The sequence below is a fragment of the Panthera pardus genome, unplaced genomic scaffold (assembly GCF_024362965.1).
Source record: "Panthera pardus isolate Hobbes unplaced genomic scaffold, ASM2436296v1 HiC_scaffold_6, whole genome shotgun sequence".
NCBI lineage: Eukaryota > Metazoa > Chordata > Mammalia > Carnivora > Felidae > Panthera > Panthera pardus.
This window is the reverse complement of record NW_026526991.1, coordinates 112,509,526-112,532,294: the sequence shown is the minus strand read 5'-3', so window position 1 is coordinate 112,532,294 and position 22,769 is coordinate 112,509,526. Positions and strand designations below refer to the sequence as shown.

The 22,769-nt window shown below is 34.5% G+C and overlaps 1 protein-coding gene across 4 annotated transcripts in view; it reads right to left on the bottom strand.

The window, feature by feature from the left end:
• Nucleotides 1-22,769, bottom strand: part of ARHGAP12 (Rho GTPase activating protein 12) — a 120,985-nt gene that overhangs the window by 6,621 nt on the left and 91,595 nt on the right. For 3 of the 4 annotated variants that reach the window (XM_053895800.1, XM_053895797.1, XM_053895798.1), the window contains 6 exons: nt 20,366-20,427; nt 16,242-16,323; nt 9,605-9,706; nt 5,583-5,681; nt 1,710-1,812; nt 787-903 (listed from right to left, as the gene is read on the bottom strand). In XM_053895800.1, coding sequence (XP_053751775.1) covers nt 787-903; nt 1,710-1,812; nt 5,583-5,681; nt 9,605-9,706; nt 16,242-16,323; nt 20,366-20,427 — 565 coding nt within the window. The remainder of the gene's footprint in view (nt 1-786; nt 904-1,709; nt 1,813-5,582; nt 5,682-9,604; nt 9,707-16,241; nt 16,324-20,365; nt 20,428-22,769) is intronic. The other variant, XM_053895799.1, reaches the window with a different exon arrangement.

Sequence of the window (22,769 nt, the reverse complement as noted above, 5' to 3'; positions counted from 1 at the left end):
CTTAAGGTTGCTAATTTGAATCCCTTAATTGGCTGAACTCTACCTAGTTTTAAGTATCTTTTTAATGAAACCCATTTGTGTATTTTAGATGCTTTGCAAACAGATGTTCCAGTGATGGTCTTTATTTGAAATTTCAAAGACATGTATGTGTTATATATTACCTTTACCTATATCTTTATTTACTAATTAATGTCACTGAGTCATGTACTAGAAATCATTGAAATTAAAAGTGCTTGTAAAAACTAAAGGCATACACAAGTATATGTGATTTTAAAGAATACTCTTATTAAAAAAAGATCCTGTTAGTGCATTATTGCTATTACTGCTTATAAATGAAGTAACAAATATAAAAATTAATTAGGAAAACACACCTTATATGAATTTTAAAATCACCTGAAATGAAAACTGAAAGCAAACAATCAAGATAAAATTGTTCAATATTTTTCTTTCTACTGTGTTAGGGATCAATTATTCAAAATTTCTTCTGATCTGTGCATCTCAAAACTAAAAATCTTTATTATAGTCATGTCTCCTATCCATCCATCACATCCCTGTAATTCCTCTGGTACAGGGTTGTCTGGTATTTAGGTCTGTTCAATGTTTTAGTTAAACCCTTCATGTGCATTAAAATATCAATTTTAATCACTCAAATGTATTTTAACCAATGCACCTGGTAACTCTAAAGAATTAAAACATTTTTACTAGTCAAAAATTTTTCAGTTTTTATTTTAAAATGTCTTATTTCTGATTTTGGCCAACATTAGTAAAAACATCACTTCTATCTACCTTTGATATAACCTTTTTCACGAACAGCTTGCAAAGTGGGGCGCCGTGTAAGAAACTTCTTTAAGTTTTTCTTCGTTTTTTTCTGTTCTGAAGAATCTATGCTGGACACTTTCATGGCTTAAGACAAACAGATATTAGGCATTTCATAAAATAAGAACTTCTTGATGAAAGTTCTTCCACCTAGCACTCAAAACATATTAATCTCAAATGTAAAAATCAGTTATAAATTCAGTTATTGTAACTTTAACATAGTTTGAGAGTAATATGTGAAGAATCAAGCTAACCCAGACCCAATTTCAAAGTGATAAATCAAGCAAAACATTTCATTTTTATCACTAAACAGTGACAATGAACTATACCTTCTTTGGTATATGTGCTAAGACACTGGTTATTTTAATTTATATTCAGTGTTTCATAAATGATACTACTTATACCTTCTTTGACTCTCCATCAGTTTTAGAAGGTAAAATGACCAGAAAAAAATGTCTATAAAACATAAACAAGTCCCTATCCTGCAGTATCCTTACTGGACTAGGAGTCTGGAGATATGTATACCCATCACAATTATTTGTACTTTAAGCTAACAAAATCTCATCATAATTACTTCTACACTAAGAATGGGACCACGTGAATAACGTCCTACATTGCCATCAATCTGATTTCTTTTTTGGTTACCATAAAAAATATCCAAAAAGTAAATTTCTTGAAAGGAACTATATATGAGGAAAGTTGAGAGCACAAACAATAGGTAGTAAAGAATTAAAATAATCAAATTTTCATGTGTTTACATTGTTATATGTCCATGACAATGCCTGTAACAGGCCTAGCCTTCTTCAGAATATGGGAGAACAAAAGCAGAAATGATTTTCTAATCATTCAGTTAATCTGAAGGCTACTAGCAAAACATATAAAGAATAACTTACCACGAAGTTTCTTAGGGTCTTTATGGTCCTTCTCTTTATCATGCTTTTCTATTCCTGGTGAATCTGGTATCTCCTCTTCAATTGCTTCATCAGTTTCTACTGTCTATTGATTACAGATTTCCCAAACACATATTACTTTTGAAACTATTTTTAGATGTGATAGCATAGTTCTCATTATAATCAGTAACTGATCCTCCTAAATGATTTTAGGGAACTATTTAGTATATGATATATATGATTTAGATACTTGATAACTCTTTAAAAGTATTCTTTTTCCTCTAGATGGGGGAAATTAATTCTGATTTCAAAAGAGAAAAAATGCTAATAATTCACATGACAATGGGTTTATATACTGATGATGAGGCTATCTTCCCTTGTGTAGATCGACTGCATAAGAATTATAGTAACAAGACTTAAAAGGTCAGACTATAATCTGTGGTGACAGAACATGATGAAGCTACATTCTGTGCTAATACTACAAGATAAAGCTAACTAGCCTAGGACACATTAATTTTTCACACCAACAAATGTTGCAAATTATACTTTGTATCAATAGCTAGTAATTACTCACAATTCATGGATTTTAGGCATTGAAAGAAATCCCAGGGCTCATGTACAGCCTGACCAGTCACTTTTACGGGTTAAAAAACTGAAGTGAGTTCTCAAAGCTAGAAGCATTGCTTTGCCTTTCACACTGATGTCTTTACTCCACTTAGAACTTATTTTTGTGTAGAGCATAAAAAAAGGTTCTAATTTCTTCTTAGATATCCAGTTGACCCAGTACCATTTATTTTAAAGCTTATTCTTCCTTATTTACAGTGCTAAATCTAGCATAAAGTGTCCAAAGGTATGTGTTCTTTATTCTGTTCCATAGATCTGCATATCTAGCCTGGTATGGATACCATGTTCTATTAATTAATACAGCTTTATAAAGTCTTGACATCTGAGAGAACAAGTCCTTCCACTTTCTTCTTCAAGAGTGTCTTACTTTTACCAAATTTATATTCCTGTATGAATTTTAGAACAAGCTTGTCAAGTCCCATGAGATTTTGAAGGTGGTTCAAAAATCTCAAATATATAAATTTATAAATCATTTGGAAGAACATATCTTTACATTATTGAATCTATTTTTTTAAATTTTTTCTAAAATGTTTATTTTTGACAGAGAGAGAGAGAGACAGAGCATGAGCGGGAGAGGGACAGAGAGAGGGGGAAATACAGAATCGAAGCAGGCCCCAGGCTCTGAGCTGTCAGCACAGAGCCCGATGCGGGGCTCGAACTCAAAGACCACGAGATCATGACCTGAGCCAAAGTCAGACACTCAACTGACTGAGCCACCCAGGCGCCCCTACATTATTGAATCTTTAAAATATTTTTTAATATTTATTTATTTTTGAGAGACAGAACGTGAGCAGGGGAAGACACAGAATCCGAAGCAGGCAGACACAGAATCCGAAGCAGGCTCCAGGCTCTGAGCTGTCAGCACAGAGCCCAATACGGGGCTCAAACTCAACCAGGAGATCATGACCTGAGCCAAAGTCAGATGCTTAACTGAATGGGCCACCTAGGCGCTCCACATTACTGAATCTTTCAATCCATGAACATATAATGAGATTTTCTCCCATGTCTCTCAGTCAAGTTTTACAATCTTCCCTGCAGGAGTCTTGTGCTTCTTTCTACATTTATTGTGCATATTTCTACAGTATCTTTTGCCACTTTGTAAACAGTATATATTTAAAATTTCATAGTTGATGTTACTCTCTTTTCACTTGGCTTATCCCCTGATCCTATAAGGCTTAAATGGAAAGGAAAAAAAAAAAAAACCCTTTTTCTCTCTGCAAGGCTCTCCTGGATCCCTACACTAGGTTAGCCCCTCCTTAATTGGTATTTTCATAGTAAGTTGTATATCCCTTACCATCATAAACCTCACCACATTCCACTGTATTAACTATTCAGTCATCTGTCTTCAATAATCTTCTGTCTTTGGCTGTAAACTCCATACAGAAATGTGTAGCATGTGGTTGCATGCTGCTATATCTCCCCAGTGCATAAAGCACTCTCACGTTTATTAAATGAATGCAGCCATACTTGCTTTTCAAGGGATTGGGAACAGATTACAGTGACTAGAGCTGAAAGCCCATATTGGGTACAGTAGAAAGAAGGTACATTTGAAAAGACAGACTGGCTCGGGTTGTTGAATTTTAATGAGAGTCACAGAAGGTTTCTGAGCAGGAGAGGATTATAAAGTTAACATTAGGAAGTTTCATACAGCAATACTATTAGGAACATATTGGTGGGGGATGAGATGAAATAAGAAAAACTGGGAAGTGACTCTTATCTAACATATAAAGTCCTGATCAGGTTTCAGGAATAAATGGAAAGGAAGAGACAAGATTCAGAAATATACAATATTACAAACTGCAAAGGAAGTATATATACATATATATATACGTATATATGTATATATACATATATACGTATATATGTATATATATATATATACGTATATATGTATGTATATGAATGAATAACTGGCTACAAGAGGTAAAAAGAGGAGTAAGAGTTAATACTCAAGATTCCAAATCTGGTTGTTTTGAACTGAGTGCATCATAAAGACACTGGAGCTTAAAAGGATACTGGGAGACAATCAAATCCAACCTCCCTATTTTATAAGTGAAAAAAATGGATGCCCATAGAGGTAGAATACCTCAGTAAGATCAGAAATCTTATTTTTTCAATGGTTATTTATTTGTGTGTGTGTGTGTGTGTGTGTGTGTGTGTGTGAGAGAGAGAGAGAGAGAGAGAGAGAGAGAGAGAGAACACACCAGTGGGGGAGGTACAGAAAGAGAGGGGTACACACAGAATCCGAAGCAGGATCCAGGTTCCGAGTTGTCAGCACAGAGCCCAACACGGGGCATGAACTCATAGACCATGAGATCATGACCTAAGCTGAAGTTGGATGCTTAACTGACTGAGCCAACCAGGTGCCCCAAGATCACAAATCTTATTAATAATGAGGCTTCACCTACAGTCTCTGAAAGACTTCTCAGTCTTCACTAAAGCCCGTGATTCCCAATTTTTTTTCAGTCTTTGTTTAGTTTAAAACCATAACACACTTTCTTCAGTATTCACTTTTCTTTTTGTCACTGACCTATGATCCTTAATCAGGAACATGTCCCCATACAGTGTGGGTAAGAATATAGTCTGAAAAAGTAGCATCCCTATTTGTTTCTTCCTGCTCTTACTAACACAGCTGCAGGATACAAATTTGAGGTTCTTTTTGGTTATTATTGTTATATATATACATATACTCTATATTCTATATCTGCTGTGTGTGTGTGTGTGTGTGTGTGTGTGTGTGTAATATTACACACACACACACACACGAGGAGACTTACCAGGAATGGGAGGGTACTGAACACCTCCATGATTAGGGGGGTGAGGGGAGGAACTAGAACGCCTAAGGGGTAGCTAGAGAGCTATCATGAGGAAAGAAAAGGTGCTCATGAAGAGACTATAGCTTTATTCATTTTATAACTGCCTAGGATCTGCCTCTACCAAATAGCACTATTCCCAATTCATCAATCATTGAATAAATACTATGCACTAGGAATGGTTTGTCCCTCTTCTTGAATGATTTCTTTTAGGACCAATCCTTCAATCTGAAAATTATTTAACATCCACTAATAGCAAATATTATAGAATTGAGAATGTTAAGTCTCCACGAGCCCTGGGGAATTGCTAAACTGACCACTGCCTTTCCCACCTGTTTTATCACATATAAGTTGGAAACTAGATATGCAACAGTCAATTAGAAAGCAGAAAAGAAAAACAGCTCTGAAGTAAAAACATTTACCTAAGTCAAACACATACCTGATTATTGATAGTACTACTAAGAACTTTAAACCAATCATTAATAACAGTGTCATTATCAGACTGAATTAGCAGTTCTGTTCCTTGACGGGTTTTCAGCTTTAGAGAAAAGGAAAAAAAAAAAAGTACAGTTAGTGCTTTCAACCAAATAAATGAATGCACATGTGCGCACACACGCGCGCACACACACACACACACACACACATAATTATTAAAGAGAGAGTGAGAATCCCTAGCAGGCTCCATGCTCAGCCCAGAGCCTGATGCAGGGCTTGACCCCACAACCCTGGGATTGTGACCTGAGTTGAAATCAAGAGTCAGATGTTCATCTAAGCCACGTGTGTGTGTGTGTGTGTATATATATTTTATTTTTTAAGATTTTAAGTCATCTCTACCCCCAACATGGGACTCAAACTCACAACCCTAAGATCAAGAGTCTCATGTTCCAGAAACTGAGCCGGCAGGAGCCCCCAAATAAATGAATATATTTAAGCTAAAGTCTACAAAACCACCAGCAAAAGACGTTACATTAAGTGATAAAAGGTTAAAGTAATGCTGCATAGCAATAGAGTATTTTTTACTTTAATATAAAATAATCCCAGAGGAATTATTTTATAAAACATGAAATTTTTTTTCACAAAAAAATTCTCAACAAAAATCTAATAACTTAGGGTCCCAAATTCCATCACACAAATGCAATAAAACTTGCTGAAATCTAGTGTACTTTTTCATTAAAAAATAAGTTCAAGTATGGGAATGCAAGCTGGTGCAGCCACTCTGGAAAACAGTATGGAGGTTCCTCAAAAAACTAAAAATAGAACCAACCTACGACCCAGCAATTGCACTACTAGGCATTTACCCAAGGGATACAGGTGTGAAGTTTCGAAGGGATATATGCACCCCAATGATAGCAGTACTATCGACAATAGCCAAAGTATGGAAAGAGCCCAAATGTCCATCGATGGATGAATGGATAAAGAAGATGTGATATGTATACACACACACACACACACACACACACACACACACACACACAAAATGTAGTAGTATTCGGCAATCAAGAAGAATGAAATTTTGCCATTTGCAACTACGTGGATGGAACTGGAGGGTATTATGCTAAGTGAAATTAGTCAGAGAAGGACAAATACCATATGACTTCACTTATATGAGGACTTTAAGATACAAAACAGATGAACGTAAGGGAAGGAAAACAAAAATAATATAAAAAACAGGGAGGAGGACAAAGTATAAGAGACTCATAAATATGGAGAACAGTGGGTTACTGGAGGAGGTGTGCGAGGGGGGATGGGCTAAACGGGTAAGGGGCATTAAGGAATCTACTCCTGAAGTCATTGTTGTACTATACACCAACTAATTTGGATGTAAATTAAAAAAATAAAATTAATGAGAACAAAAAATAAAATAAACAGAAAAAAAATAAATTCAAGTATCAAAGCTGTGTGTTTTCAATTAGAATTGAAACAAAATTCATTTTAATTTATGTTTTTTATGTTACAGGGAACACATACACATGTGCACAAGTAGGGGAGGGGCAGAGAGGGGAGAGAGGGGAGAGAGGGGGGAGAGAGAGAGAGAGAGAGAGAGAGAGAGAAAGAGAGAAAGAGAGAAAGAGAGAAAGAGAGAAAGAGAGAAAGAGAGAAAGAGAGAAAGAGAGAGAGAATCCCAAGCAGCCTCCATGCTCAGTGCAGAACCTGGTGCAGGACCCAATCCTACAACCTCAGGATCATGACCTGAGCTGAAATCAAGAATCAGACACTCAACTGACTGAGCCACCCAGGTGCCCCAAAACAAAATTCATTTGTAAAGAAATAAAATCTGTGATCTTTTTATGTAAATCTGAGGAACTTTTTTCTCTCCCCAGTTAAAAAATGTAGGAAAAAATATATGAAAGAGTGAAATATTCATTATTTCCTATTTAATAGGCAAATAAATATAATGTCTTGGTATAAAGAGAAGGCACAGACAATAAATGTTACATCACTTTTGGAAAGAAACAGTACTAAATTAAGTGTCAAATCATGAACTACTCAAGTAAGGATACTATGTATTATTCTACATGAAGGCTACTGCCAGATTATGTGTAATCACTTTGCTTCAAAGTTTCTTCCACTTGACTAAGAAAAATTATGAGGTATTGGGAGAAAGCCTTCCTCCTATTTTGTGGTTAGTAATTGTTTATTTTTTTCCTTGAGGAACATATTGCATTGTTTCCCATACAACATTCTGAGACATATGCCTCAAATATAGTTACCAAAGTAATGTTTAAAAAAAAAGCTATTCCTCAATGATATTTAAGGTATTAATTTGGGAAATACTGGATTGAAGAAAGTTAAACAAGATTCTCTCCTTCAAGATATTGCAGGGCTTTGATATTTCAGGGTACACTGATTTTCTAAGGAAAGAATAACAATATACACCATTGCCTGCATTTATTTGACCATGGATTCACTTTCACTCTAAATTACTTCTTAAAACTACAAGGTTAATTCAGTAAACACTGACTTCCTTTCTTGTACTACTTTCCCAGAGTCCATCAAGCCAGTCTACCAATACTGAATATTCACTGTACATGAGATACTGTCAGAAGTTCTTACTTCAAGAGAAGGAAAAATAGTCTCTCTGCTGAAAAAAATAATAATTATCTAGTGGGAAGCATAATTTACACATGATAGTCAACTAAGGCACACTCAATTAAATGCTATTTTAAAAGCATAGTAAAAAAGAAGCATCAGTGTTGTGGTCACATTTCTCATGGGTCTTGAAAGACAGGTAACATGTGATAAGCAGAGACTGCCATGGATACTAAGAGTAAAAATCATAGGAGCAGGAAAGCCTAGGTCTCACTTGGAAAACAGTAAATGCCTGGACAAGACAGGAAAGGACTGACACATGAGGCTCTAAAGGAAGGCTGGGATTGGGAAGACTGTTTGCAAAGACAGTCTGAAAAATTCCTCCAATCTCTGAATACACACCCTTCTGCAATGTGCCTTTACTGTTCCTCCATCAACAGGTGGTTTCTAGTTCCCCACAACCCTCAACACTCAGCTGGCTTTCGGACTTGCTTTAACCAACGGAATCCACTGATGTGTGACTCCTAACTCTAGGCCTCAGGAAGTCTTATATCTTCCACTCTTACCCTCTTGGAACCCTGACACGGCCCCATGAAGAAGCCTGGCGTAGCCTCCTGAAGAGTGAGAGAACCTGGAGAGAAAGAGGTCTAGCAGCTGGCACAACACCAGACATGTGAGTAGACTGCCCAGACGCAGTCAAGCCACTACTAAAGCCTCATGAATGGCCCCATGTGAGATCAGAAGAACCACTCAGCTCAGTAAAGGCCAAACCCAACTAAAAAAATGGTTCTTTTCTCCTAAGCTTCTAAATTCTAAGGTGGTCTGATATGCAGCAGTTAATAACAGATACAGAATCATATATTACTGTGGGGGATTTTTAATGACAAAATGGAAAGGTTTCAACTTATTTTTCAGTATTAGATTTGGTAGGTAAAGGAATCCACACCCTTTTTATTGTTGGTAGGGAAAGGCAAGACTGTGGAACAAAGGCTTGTAATATATAGTCTGAGACCCAATAATTTATGCAAGTGAAGCCCAGATCTTTATACCAGCTTTTTTCCCCTTAAATTATGACACCAAATTGATTTAAAGACCAACTTTGCCTTAATCAGTTGCACTAAAATATAGCTCAAAAGAACTCAAAAAAAAAGAACACCCAATTACTATGGTTAAGAAGGTGAATTATAGGGGCGCCTGGGTGGTTCAGTAGGTTGAGTGTCCGACTTCGGCTCAGGTCATGATCTCGCAGTTTGTGGGTTCGAGTCCCGGGTCGGGCTCTGTGCTGACAGTTTGGAGCCTGAAGCCTGCTTCTGATTCTGTGTCTCCCTGTCTCTTTGCTCCTCCCCTGTTCTCTCTCTCAATCTCTCTCAAAAATAAACATTAAAAAAAATTTAAAGAAGGTGAATTATACTTAGAAAAAAATTGTATTACCTCAAATACATTCTTTTTGCTGGATTTGTCCTTTGAAGCCATCTCCACTGTCGCCCCCTTCAGGTCCACTGTGAACTCTGGCTTGGACTGATTACTCCCAAACTTCATTTTAGAAAAAAGGAAAAACCCTTGTGATATTCATGGACACGAGCGTATCAAAAACAATTTAGACCAATTTTATATTATGAACAATAAATCAAATAGGTGATTACCTCAAATTCTTGTCTTTATTATAAAATAACAATTCATACCTTAAAACTGAAATGTCTACAAGACATGAATATATCGTTCACAGAAAAGGAAATGGCTCGACTTGCATCTTAATAAGAAAAACACAAAATAAAGCCACACTAAAATCTTTTTTCACCCATCAGTGTAGAAAAAAAATTCTAAAAGTTAGATGAAAAACTATGTTTTGCATAGAGAAATAGGCCTTCATATGCAAGTACAGTACAAATTGGAACAATGCCTAGAGAGGGAAAATTGTAATACTTTATTTGGAAATTTACAAACGCATGTATCCTTTGGCTTGGAACTGAACCTAGACTATATAGGACTAGGTAAAATGATGTGTTCAAAAGGCAAGGCATTATTCTTACATATGTATAAATAATATCTGGCAGATATCAAGTTGTTTTCCACTCAATAAACATTCTATAAACTTGATTGTGCTTTCAAGAGTTATTTCCTTATTGACTATTTATGTTGTCAACAACTAACAGTAACTTATAAAAACAGAAAACTCTAAGCCTCATGTTCTTTTATTTAGCCTTTGTTAGAAATTATACCTGGAGCCAGATGCTATGAAGCCTCAGCAATTTAATAAAAAACTGTGAAAAGAATAGGAAGACAGCTGACATGAAAAGAAAAAGCACTTAGCTAGCTGTTAGATTTTGTTAACCAGATAAGGAAAAGATTAGCAAGCAGCAGAAAATTCATGTTAAATACAGACGTACTCTGCACCTTGTCATCATTAACTTAAATTTTTGTTTAGAAATTTAACTAAGAATAGACAACAGAACTAAGAACAGAAAATAGCATTCCCATTTATTGAAAGGTTTAGAGGTTTTAAATCTTTAAGGGCTATAATCTTAAGGCCAAAGATTTATTACAGAAGATTTCGTTTCTTAAAATATTTTCAAGTCAAATTATGTTTGTCATTGGAAAGGGATATTACCCCAGCAACCTAGTGATATCTTAGTCACTGTTCATAACGTCAATAACTACTCAGTAGCTTCCCATTTAATGAATGGTTCAACTTCATCTGTTCCCTTTTACTTCATCTTTTCAGCTAGCAACGTGGACTTAAATAATGTACTTGTTATAACAAAACAACATTTAGGATATTATATGGCATTTATTAGTGGAATCAAAACAAAGCTTAGAGTGTTATATGGAATTTTTTATTAGTGGAATCATAATAACAATCACAAAAATTTTGACTAATTTACAGAGTCTTGGCCTTAAGTGTCTTTGTCATTGTCATTCAAAAGACATTTAATTAACCATAGGAGCTACAATGGGCAAAGAGAACTTTTTGAGCAAAAATGATGATCTCAAAAGTTGTAAAACTTAAATGTACACATTTAACTGAATGATAAAAATCCATGTACAAATTGTCATTACATGCCTGTAAATGGTTAGCTATAAACTAAGATACTTAGCTTAAATAACTAACCAAGTAAGATATAGCAACCAAATAACAAATACAATGACAGGACATGGAATGCTGGTAAAAGTACATTCAATGCGGTTGGCAAAATTTTGTGTTTGTTACTCATTCTTTTTCAAACTTTAGTCCCACTTTATCATACATCCCTCCAATAAATTCATGGCAAAGAAAATGGAATAATTGTGGCAAGGGGCATGCAACAAGAACACATACAGTGACAGCCGAAACAGGATCAGATTTTACATATGCAGGCCGACGACTGACAGAATTTTTCCAAGAAGAAAGCAGCGAAAGCAAGAGCTCAGAGACAGAGCCCTGTTGGCAGAATGACTTGATGGAAAAAGGGAAGAAAGTGATGATGTCATAATAATGCACAACGGCAAAATGACACATAAGAGAAAAGCATATGGAAACAAATGGGACAAAAATACAATTCCACAAGCAGACACAACACAAAGCTTAACTTCCAAATATTTTGCAAAGGCCCTAGCATTTATATCTCAGAATTATTTTCTGATTCTGTTACTATGTAAGTTCATGCTTTATTTTTAACATGAATGCTTTATAGAAATTACATTAAACAGAAATTACATTAAACATTACACTAAGCATTTATATCCCAGAATTATTTTCTGACTCTGTTACTATGTAAGTTCATGCTTTATTTTTAAGGTGAATGCTTTATAGAAATTACATTAAACAGAAATTACATTAAACATCTTCGTCTGTATTCACAACAGAAGACCTGAAGGGTCACAGACGGGAGTCACATCTGGCCCACCACCATCTTACCCAGCAGCCCCTGAATCTGGGAGCTTCCTCCTTGCAACCTGCTGGGCAATGTCCCCCAGTGGCCCTACCATCCAGTTTGCCTTCTCTTCCTTTAGGACAAGTGGTTCTCAACCACAGGCAATTCTGTCCCCCAGGGGACATCTGGCAATGTCTGGAGACATTTGTGGTTGTCACACCTGGAGGTGAGGATGCTACTATCTTCTGCTAAATACCACAAAATTTACAGGAGAGCCCCCACAACAAAGAATTATCTGCCCCCCAAAATGACAATTTTTAGATATTTAAAAGCACATATAAATAAATTTGAATAATTACTAATATTTGTGGGGTGATTTTTATAATACTCAAGGAATATGATGAATGATATCCCGAAAGGTAGCACAATACATGTCATGTCACATTATAACTGTGCACTTGTCAGTCTTCCCCATTATAGTGTAAGTCATGAGGATAAAGACCATGTTACTTACTCGTAACTCCCCAAACTTAACACAATGCCCAGAACAAAATAGGCTTTAAGGTCTGTTGAACAGATCAGGTGAAATGAAGTAAGAAAAAAAACAAGTATAATTTATGTTATTGATATCACAATCCAGTGGGTAACTAATTATACAGAAAACAACTGGAATATATCCTAAAGGGGAAAGAAAGGCTCACTGGATCATGTACCACCTATGTAAAATTTATCTTATATAGTGGAGTTGCATGGTGCATATGTATGTTTTGTTTACTTAATATTAACTATCCATGGAACCAAAAATAAATGCTAAGTATGAATTAATTAAAACAAAAAACAATTTCAAATAGTGTGAGTGATTTTGCTCAACCTTCAATCAATGAGTATATGCCCTGGAGTGAGCATAAGATTTGAACCTGCTCTTTTTTCAAGTAGATCTAGGTATAGGTTTTTGCACTAATTGTGAAACTAATTTTTAAAGAACCAACTGGACTGGGGACCAACTAGCCCCTTAACATAAACCAAGTGGAGGGCAAGCAATCTTCCAACATCAAAGGCAGAAAATATCTCTGCTAGAGACCAACTTCTAACTAACACCTTTCTAAGAGATACTCAAGGACATTTTCACTACAAGTGATTTTTGTCTTTTTGGCTTATATCTAGCCTTAGAATCTCATCCTCAGGTAAGGTGTGATTTCATTATATAAACAGGATACATTTTACCTACAATAGATCTACTCGGTGACTGAGCAGAGAAACAAAGCTGTGATTTTTTCAAATCCTTTTTAACAATCCTAATTACAGAGTTAATTAAGAAGCATTTCACATATTTCACCAATTTTTTAATATTTATGAATGTTGTATGTGCCAAAATATATTGTACACACTCATATACTTTTTATTTGAATCATCTTGACTTGCTTTTACTTAGCCCATTTAAATTAGTTTTCATTCACTTCATAAATGTTACATATGGAAAGAAAGTCTGATTTTTAAATTTGCCATAAAATAAAAATTAAGAATTAACTGCAAATCCAAGCATTTTATCATCTCACATCTGTTTAGTTTTATTTAATTATACCAATTTGAAATGATTACAATATATTCTATAATTCAAAATACATTAATAAAATTTCATTTAAAGGCAGTAGTTCAAATAGTGAATCCCTAAACTTAAAAATTAATTAAGAATTCTACAGTTTCAAAATTGGCTGGCTCACTGAATTTTACACTGTTTCCGTTATTGCCACATGGTAATACAGTAACACAACTTTAGCTGATGAACAGAAATACCTCACATCCTTTGTCAAGATTAGATTTAATTATGAGTTCTGAATTATGTAAGACCTTCAAGAGTGAAAACCTTAAGTAAAATGCAACCAGCCTGTACTGATGATCATGAGCTGAGGTATTCACTTAACATCTTTAAATTTAAAAAAGTTTTCATTTTCTTTAAATAACATACAAATCTGCCTAGCTAAATGACACCTCTTACCACAATGTTCTCTACTTTATCTGCACATAACACAACCTCCAATCTTTAAGTATCAGAAATTATCAAACAACCATTACTCGGCTTTCTTTAGGTACTTTTTTATTACTTATTAATCTCTAATTGCTTCTCCATTCCTCTTCTTGCATTCATTTCCTGCACTCGATTTCAAAGAAAGCTTGAGCCACAAGCAGGAAGAAGAATTGCATAACCCTCTAGAAATGCATTAGCACAAACAAAAAGTACCATATGCTTTACCTCAGAGAAAAAAAGGAGAAACACATAATTATCCATTTACTTTAAGATAAATTTCAATCTTTAAATATGGAAAGCAGATCACAGGTCTGTTCCACCATTCTGGTTAAACAATGAAGCAAACCAAAAAACTGGTGAACAAAACAGAAGAAACATTCTAGAATGTTCATATTAGTGCCCAATCCAGAGGATTTTGGGGTTGTTGCCATATCAGAGTTCTAACATGTTCTATGCATTCCTGGTTCTGAGCAATATGTTAAATGGCTGCATTATAAATGTAAATGAGTAGAATTTGCTTGAATTTTATAAATGGATTTCTTTTTTTTATCAAACATAAGGTCCATAAGTCCTGTTAATTTTAAAGCAACAGTAAATATAAGAAAATACTGGTTAAGGTAGGATATAGAGCAGACTAAAGACATTAGATTGATTTCATTTTAAATTTTATTTAAGCTTGACTTTTCAAATTCAATTACCAAAAATTTTTGGAAATATTCTGAGGGTGGACTTTGGAGACAAAATGCCACCTAGTTCTGCCACTTAGTAGCTAGCTATATGACCTTCAGCAAGCTCCTTAACTGTTTCACACCTCATTTTCTCATCTACAACAGGGGAAGAGGGGATGATAAACAGTAGCTATCTCAGACTTAAAAGGGTAATAATATATGCATAATCTTCTGCCCTTAAAGGAGTACCTGATACATATTAAGCATTCAAAAAGTGTTAACTATTATGTCACAAACTGTAATTTTTAATATTTCTATTACAAATTAACTGAGGGGTAATAATAACAAACACTCAGATATACAAAAAACCTCAAAAATCCCACAAGTAATGGGACATTTACTTATTCTTCTAAATGCTGGCTGACATACACAGATATGTAATCACTGACTAGTAATCCAAGGATCAGATCACAATTCAAGGTGGGGCTTGACACATTACTGTTTATTTTCTGAGTAAACATCTGAACTGGCAAAACCACAAAGCATAAGAAAGTTTTTACAGGTGTCCCCTGCTTTTTGGAAGTTTTACACCACTTTGCTTTTTACAAAAGACCTACATTAGTACCTGTTTTTGTTAACCAAAACAAATCTGATGAGTATTTGCACTTTCATTAAAAAAGGTGAAGAGGGGGGCGCCTGGGTGGCTTGGTCGGTTAAGCGTCCGACTTCAGCTCAGGTCATGATCTCACGGCCCGTGAGTTCGAGCCCCGCGTCGGGCTCTGTGCTGACCACTCAGAGCCTGCGGCCTGTTTCAGATTCTGTGTCTCCCTCTCTCTCTGCCCCTCCCCTGTTCATGCTCTGTCTCTGTCTCAAAAATAAATAAACATTGAAAAAAAAAAAAAAAGGTGAAGAGTGAAAATAGCGTTGGACATTTGTTGTCAGTGAGCAATTGTGGAGACAAACTCACACCCCAAGCTCCCTCTCAGGGACCCACACTAGCACCTGAGCATCAATCCACCATGGTTTTGACTGTGTAAGCATCTGTGCTTTAGCTCGTTTGTGCATCCATTAGCAAGATATTTCCTAAGGTATCAGAAAAGCCTAAAAGAGGGATGGGGGGTGGGTGGGGGGAGGGATGAAAATGCTCAAAAATTTTTCTATATAAATTGATGGTAATTGCTTCTTTGCTTTATGAAGTTTCATTGGAATGCTCTGCTTTCGGACAACCTATAACATCCTGGAGATGAATAAAGAGATATATTTTGTTCTATTATGTCCAAGTAATAAGCTGCCCTTTCAGTCCAATGGATACAACAGACTTTGATGATTTAAATAATACAACTTATCAGACTTCTAATTAGCCCTCTTGTTATGAGTCAAAATGCATCTTTTAAAAATTTCATTTACTTTTATTTGCATACCAGCTGTAGCTAGAAGGACTTTGAAATACTACATGAAATTCAGGTAAAATACCTTCCACAAAATTTAAATGTATAAAGCCCTCAAAGAGAAGAAATACTTACCCAACTTGTGCTGCTTCCTTGAGTTTTGGTAAAGAGTAAAGATGAACCTTGCAACACGGCCCAAGAAGACAACCAGTTCTTTCTGTAATTATAAATATGACCAACTAAAACTTTGCTACTTAGTTTTTCCAACTGCATTTAAAATATTAAAACCTACTTAACAATGTTTTCCACAATGTATACTCATTATTGACATTCTAATTGTATTTACTGAGGATATAATGCCCCAAATAAATGAAGCTAATAGAGATAGAAGTTATCAGAATAACTATATACCTAATTAAGTTCTCATGGACTAATCCAGCACACCTGTGATCAAGGGTATGAATTTATTCTGAAGTAACACGAACTGAACCCTTTATTTGGCAAGAATTACCCATGATTAAAAATTAGGCAAACATGACCCCTTCACCTAATTCTTTATAGATACATATTGTTTTATATTTCTTAGTATTCTCCCTTCCCCTAATAAGGCTACACAATGTAAGTGATAGATACTAGGTACATTACAAGTATACAATAAATTACATACTCATTGATCAATGAGGTTACTAAGATGAGGGTTTTTTTTAATTGTCCTAAATTACAAAATTAACACATATATAAAACTCTAAATATAAAATGCATGAAGAAAAAAATGTATAAAGAGAAAAGTCCCTATTTCTTCTCCTTCAACCCACATTCCAAAGACAAGCAATATTTACCTTATAAGGAAATTCAACTGCTGGCAGGCTAAAATGAATGTCAAATAGGTCTACTACAGAAATTTATGAAGGCCTACCTTACTGCCAAACATACTGACGGTTTTGTGAAAATTCTATGGGTACTAAAAAGATTTATTTTCCTTTTTCAGAATGCAGAACTCAATACATATCAATTAGACCTACTTTATTTGTTTTTATGTATACTTGAACTTCATGGATTAAAAGTAAAATAAAGTTTACTACTACTAAGTTTCTATCTAATTTTCCTTTTATTTCCTGGTGTTTTTGTTTATGGTAGTTAATGCTACTTACTTGGTGAATGGCTATTCCTAATGATTAGATCTTTATTGTGGATTTATCCACAGTTTTTATCATCTTAAGTCCCCATCTTTGCGATGCTTAATGCTTTCCTTCCCCCTGCCCCCCTCCGAAATGAACATGTCTGCTATTAAAAGCCCTATTCTTGCTTTACTTTTTGTATCTTGGACATGCCCTTTTTTTTTTTTTTTAACTCTTCTGAATCATTTTTCAGGTATCTCTTTTATATATAATATTTAGGTGGGTTTTGTTTTGTGCTTCATCTATCTTTTTCTTTTAATAGAGGAGTATAGACATTGACATATGTTTAGTCCTTGTGTCATCTTTTTGCTATATTTTCATTTCATTTTATTATTTTGTTTTGTGTGGATCTCTTAAGATATTTTGAAGAGATTTATTTTTATTTGTAAATTTATTTTATACTCAATCTTCTATTTCTAGAGAGATCATCTACTGATTCCCTCCTCTGAAAAATGCTAAAATTAGTGTATTTCTACTTTAAATAAACTTTTTGAATTTAGTTTTCAAAATTAGAAAAACTATAGAACTAGTAAACATATTAAGAATATTGAATATTAAATAGTGAATTAACAATAGTTGTCTCAAAGACTGAAGCACTCGTGGGACTGAGCTGCAAGCGGAATTAGTCACAATTTTTTTCCCCAGGAAATTTTTCCTGGAAAAAAACAACAAAAACAAGACTGATGATCATACTATGGTTATTTAGTCTTGAGCATTTGGCAGGTAGACATTATCTCAAAAATAAATGAAGTGAGCGTGTCATTTAAATGACAGTATTTGTTGACAATAAAAAATTAAAGCTTTCAAAGGGTAAGTAGAATTTGGGAAAACCTGGCATACCCACCACTGTGATGTGGACAATTTTCCAATCCTTAATGATTTTTCTGATGATGTTACAGATTTGTGATTCTTTGATATTATAAAATATGTCAACATTTGAAAAAATCAGCAAACTTTAGTGAACCAGTATTTTCCAAATGATCCACAAGATGCTACAAAATTGTGCATGGGTAAAGACTCATTCAAAGTGCAATACAGACCGATGGACTTTGACGTGACTAAGTAGGAAAGTTCACTAACTGCAACTAACACTTGTGGAGTTATGGTGTAGCAGAGAAATATGTGCAATAACCTAAGAATATTAAACTACTCCTCCCTTTGCCAGCTTTATATATGAAAGAGAGGATTCTCTTCATATACTTCAGCCAAAACAATGTGTCACAGCAGACTGACTGCCAGCATAGATGAGAATCCAGCTGTTTTCCATCAAATCAAATTTCAAAGATTTGCAAAAATGTAGAACAATGCCACACCTCTCAGGGAAATTTTTTGTGTTGGAAAATGCAGGTATTTTCCTTCATAAAAATGTGTAATTTTGTTATCTGTGTTAGCAGATAATGGGTTATAGTTTTAAGAGTTGCAATACTTAAAATTTCTTAGTTTTAATTTCTTAAAGTAAATAGCTATAGCTATAAACTACATAGACAAAAGTTCTTTGCAGTATTCAGTAATTTTTAAGAGTTTAAAGGGGTTCTCAGATCAAAATGTTTGAGAACCCTGGATATACACAAAAGTAAAAAAACTATTTTGTTCAACTCCACACAAATAAATCTGAAGATGAAATGGATGATTTTCTTAGAAAACATAAATCACCAAAAGTATTCCAAAAGAAGTCGAAAATCTAAAAGACTACCACAGGAAAAACAAAAACAGAGAAAGTGGCCAAAGAACTATCTGCACTACACATGCCCAAAAGGGAGAAAAGGAAAAATAAAGACCCTATTCACAAGTGACTCCACCCAAAGAACAGATGAAGGAACAAATAATTGCAGTATTTGTAAAGCTATTTCCGACCACTTAAAAGAAAAACTTCCAAGTACTAAAATGGGACAAAGACAGTTCAGTTAAAGCAAATCTTAAAAACTCAACTATATGTAAATTTTAAACTCTTCTTTACACAACAGACTGATCTCTGTTGACTATAAAATCACAGCATTTTAGCAGTTTTTAAAAACTGGGGAAAATCCAACTTAGCTTATAGAGTTAATTTCCTTGATTCATTAGGAGTTACTACACATTAACCAAAAAAGCCAGCAACCCAATAGATAAGCAGACAAAGGGGATGAACTAGCAATTCAACAACAACAAAAAGACCTACAAGTGGCTTATGATATTCTACCACATTAAAAATAATACAAATTAAAAATATCGTTTTCTCTCTAATCTCTATTAGCAAAGATCAAAAAAGTGGGCAATATATTGAATTGGCAAAGGTGCAGAGAAATCCACTGCTATTAGAGGTATGAACCGATTCAGTGCCATAGAGCATAACTTGGAACACTATCAAAATGACTACTGCATATGGCTTAGCAAGTCCACTTTTGTAATTTATTCTACAAGTATATTTACATACTTGCAAAATGAACTATGTAAGATGTAATGTATGTGTAATACTGTTTGCAATAGCAAAAAAAAATGTAATCATTCTAAATGTCTACCAGTAGACAAGGCCTATTTACCTACCTGCAAATAATGGTTAAATAAACTAGGGTACAGCCACACAATATTGCAGCAGTTAAAACCAATGGGCAGCTCTACATGAACGAAACAGAACCATCTCCAAAATAAACTCTTCAAAGACTGTTTAAAAAATTAATCTATGCATATACAGATGTATATATCTTCTAACTCTGGAAGAAAACACTATTTCTCATTAGACTTAACTAGTTGCCTCTAGGGAAGGGAACTCATAGATGGATGACTGACTTTTGGCTAAATATTATGCATATCTTTGTTTTTTACCATGTGCACTTACTACTTACTGAAAAAAATGTTTAAATAAAGCTAATGCTTGATCAGAATCCTCTGCTTTATCACCTCTGAATCTAGTACCACCTTTAAACATGCCAAGACAAAGGGAGATTTTCATACATTTCATGACAATCCTACATACATTATATTAGAAAATACATTATTTGAAATTCTTATGAACCTTTTAATCATTTCTACTATAACTATATTCATAGCTTTTAATTTCAGTCAAATAATACATGTCAGAATATTAATGATTTTTATACTTACCGAACCTTTTTCCCATTTTCAGTAATTTTTGTTACGTTTAATAATCCATATTTTTCTTGACCCTATGTAACAGAGTAATACCATTTACACATCACTCATCTAGACAGTAAAATCTAAATTCTTATATATGATTAAGACAAAATGATCTGGTACTCTAAAAATCAGCTTAAAAAAAGATTAGTCAGTATGTAATATGCTTAGTTCTAAAGTATGTTAGGAATACAATTTCCTAGTACTTCCGCAAGGTTATTTTCGGTAACTTTACAATTAAACCTTTCTTCTTCTCAAGTCACAGCGGCCATAAAGTACTTTGCTGTCAAATTAGGTTTCCACATGAACACTACTAGTCAGTATTGGGAAAATGATTTATGACTTCCTATTGAAAGAAAGTAATACAATGCTATAATGATAAATACTACAAAAAGAAATTATTTGCTTTGTATTATTTTACAGCAGTACTGCCTGAAAATTAGTTAAGATACTAACCTCCTTTGTCAGAATGTAAAAATAACTAAATAAAACAAATGCAGTAACTGTATTAATAAATTACTCAAAAGTCAATGTTTCTATGCATAGAACTGGCCTTAATGTGGCATTAAAAAATTCAGTATGTGCTTCATTAAACATACTATCAGATGGTAAGTTGGGCTCTGGACAAACCAGATATAGTAGTTAGCTGATGTCAAATAGTGACACAGCTTTATCATCAAACCCCTTGAAGGCAAAACCACTTTGCTGAAGTTAAATTTGATCTTAAAATTCTTCCAGGTGGAAGAAAGGAAACACTTTCTCATTGCTTAGTTTCCAATATTCAACTGAATTTAATCTACATGAGTTGATGTCTATAGCAATCATCCAAATTAGTAAGCACTGTATGTATATGACAGAACAATTTTACTTCAACCAAAACACACACACACACATACACACCAAAGAAAAAATATTCCCAATTCAGAATTTATTTCTACTTAATTTATCCCTCAGCTATTTTCTCAATGTATTTCCATTAGAAACAGATAAATCTTTCTTGTATGAGAGATAAACATGATGTGGACTGTTTTCTCAATAATGTCTAAAAAATAATGTTTGAAAGTTTTGCCTACTCTGCCAAAAATTCTCATCTATAGACAAAGCTGATAAAGTATTAATGTTCATCATTTGTGGTATAATGAAGACTCGGGAAATACCATATGAAGTTTTACTGTAATTTTTTCATGAAACACAGGTTAGATCTCCTTAGACATGCAAGCCTGATACTTCTAACAGTTCTCTATTGCCTCTTAACAAAAACATCAATTACACAATTTTAAGTATGCACATTTATGTAAGAATATTCCCAACTTACTATCAGGAGCAGGGAGGGGGGAAAAAAACCCTTTCAATGATACAGGAACTAAGTAACAACAACTGCCAGGAGGGCACTGCTTATGTGAGCTAGGGGACAAGGAATTGGAAGAACAGAGGAGAGGGAGTCCAGCCTGTAAGAATGCCAACCCAAGGAGCACGCTCTTAATTACAGAAAAGAATCTGATGGTTCCCAGAAAGGAGGTGGGTGTGAGGACGGGGGCACTTGTTGTGATGAGCACCAGGTGATGCACGGAATTGTTAAATCACTGTACTGTACACCTGAAACTAATACTATACTGTAAGTTAACTAACTCAAATTTAAATAAAAACTTAAAAAAAAATGCACATCTGTCACAGACACACTGGGAAAGAGACTGGGTTCTTGCATCAGCCCACACCTATTTAATCCACACTGTACTCATACTGCACGGAAATATTAACACCGATCTTTTTAAAAAGCATATGCGGCATATCTCAAAAAAGGATTTGAAGGGACCATTAAAAACAACAGTAATGCATTTGAATGGAAATGAAACAAGAAAAAAAAATGAACGTGTTTAAAATTTATACTGAGGGATGGAATTTTAAATCTGGTTTGATTAGAAGAGGTTAAATGAAAATATCACGCTGAGTGAACAAAGCCTGTCAAAAATGACCACATATTGTATGACTCCATTCTTACGAAATGTCCAGGATAGGCAAATCTAGGGAGACGGAAAGTGCGATTCCTAGTTGTTCAGGGCTGGGTGAGATGTGGAGGTAGAGGAATGATACCTAATAGTATGTGGTTTCTTCCTGAGGTGATGAAAAAATTCTAAAATTGACTGTGATGATGGCTACACAAACCTGAATATACTAAACACCATTTAACTATACATGTAAGTAGGTAAATTGTACAGTACATGAATTATATTTCAGTAAAGCTTTTTATAAAAACAAAACAGGGTCTGAAGAGATAGATGGGCACTTTGCAGAGATTTTAAGATGACATCAGGAAGCTAACAATGATTACAGTATTATTTTCATTCCTAAATTTGTAGCTTTCTTTTTCTTACTG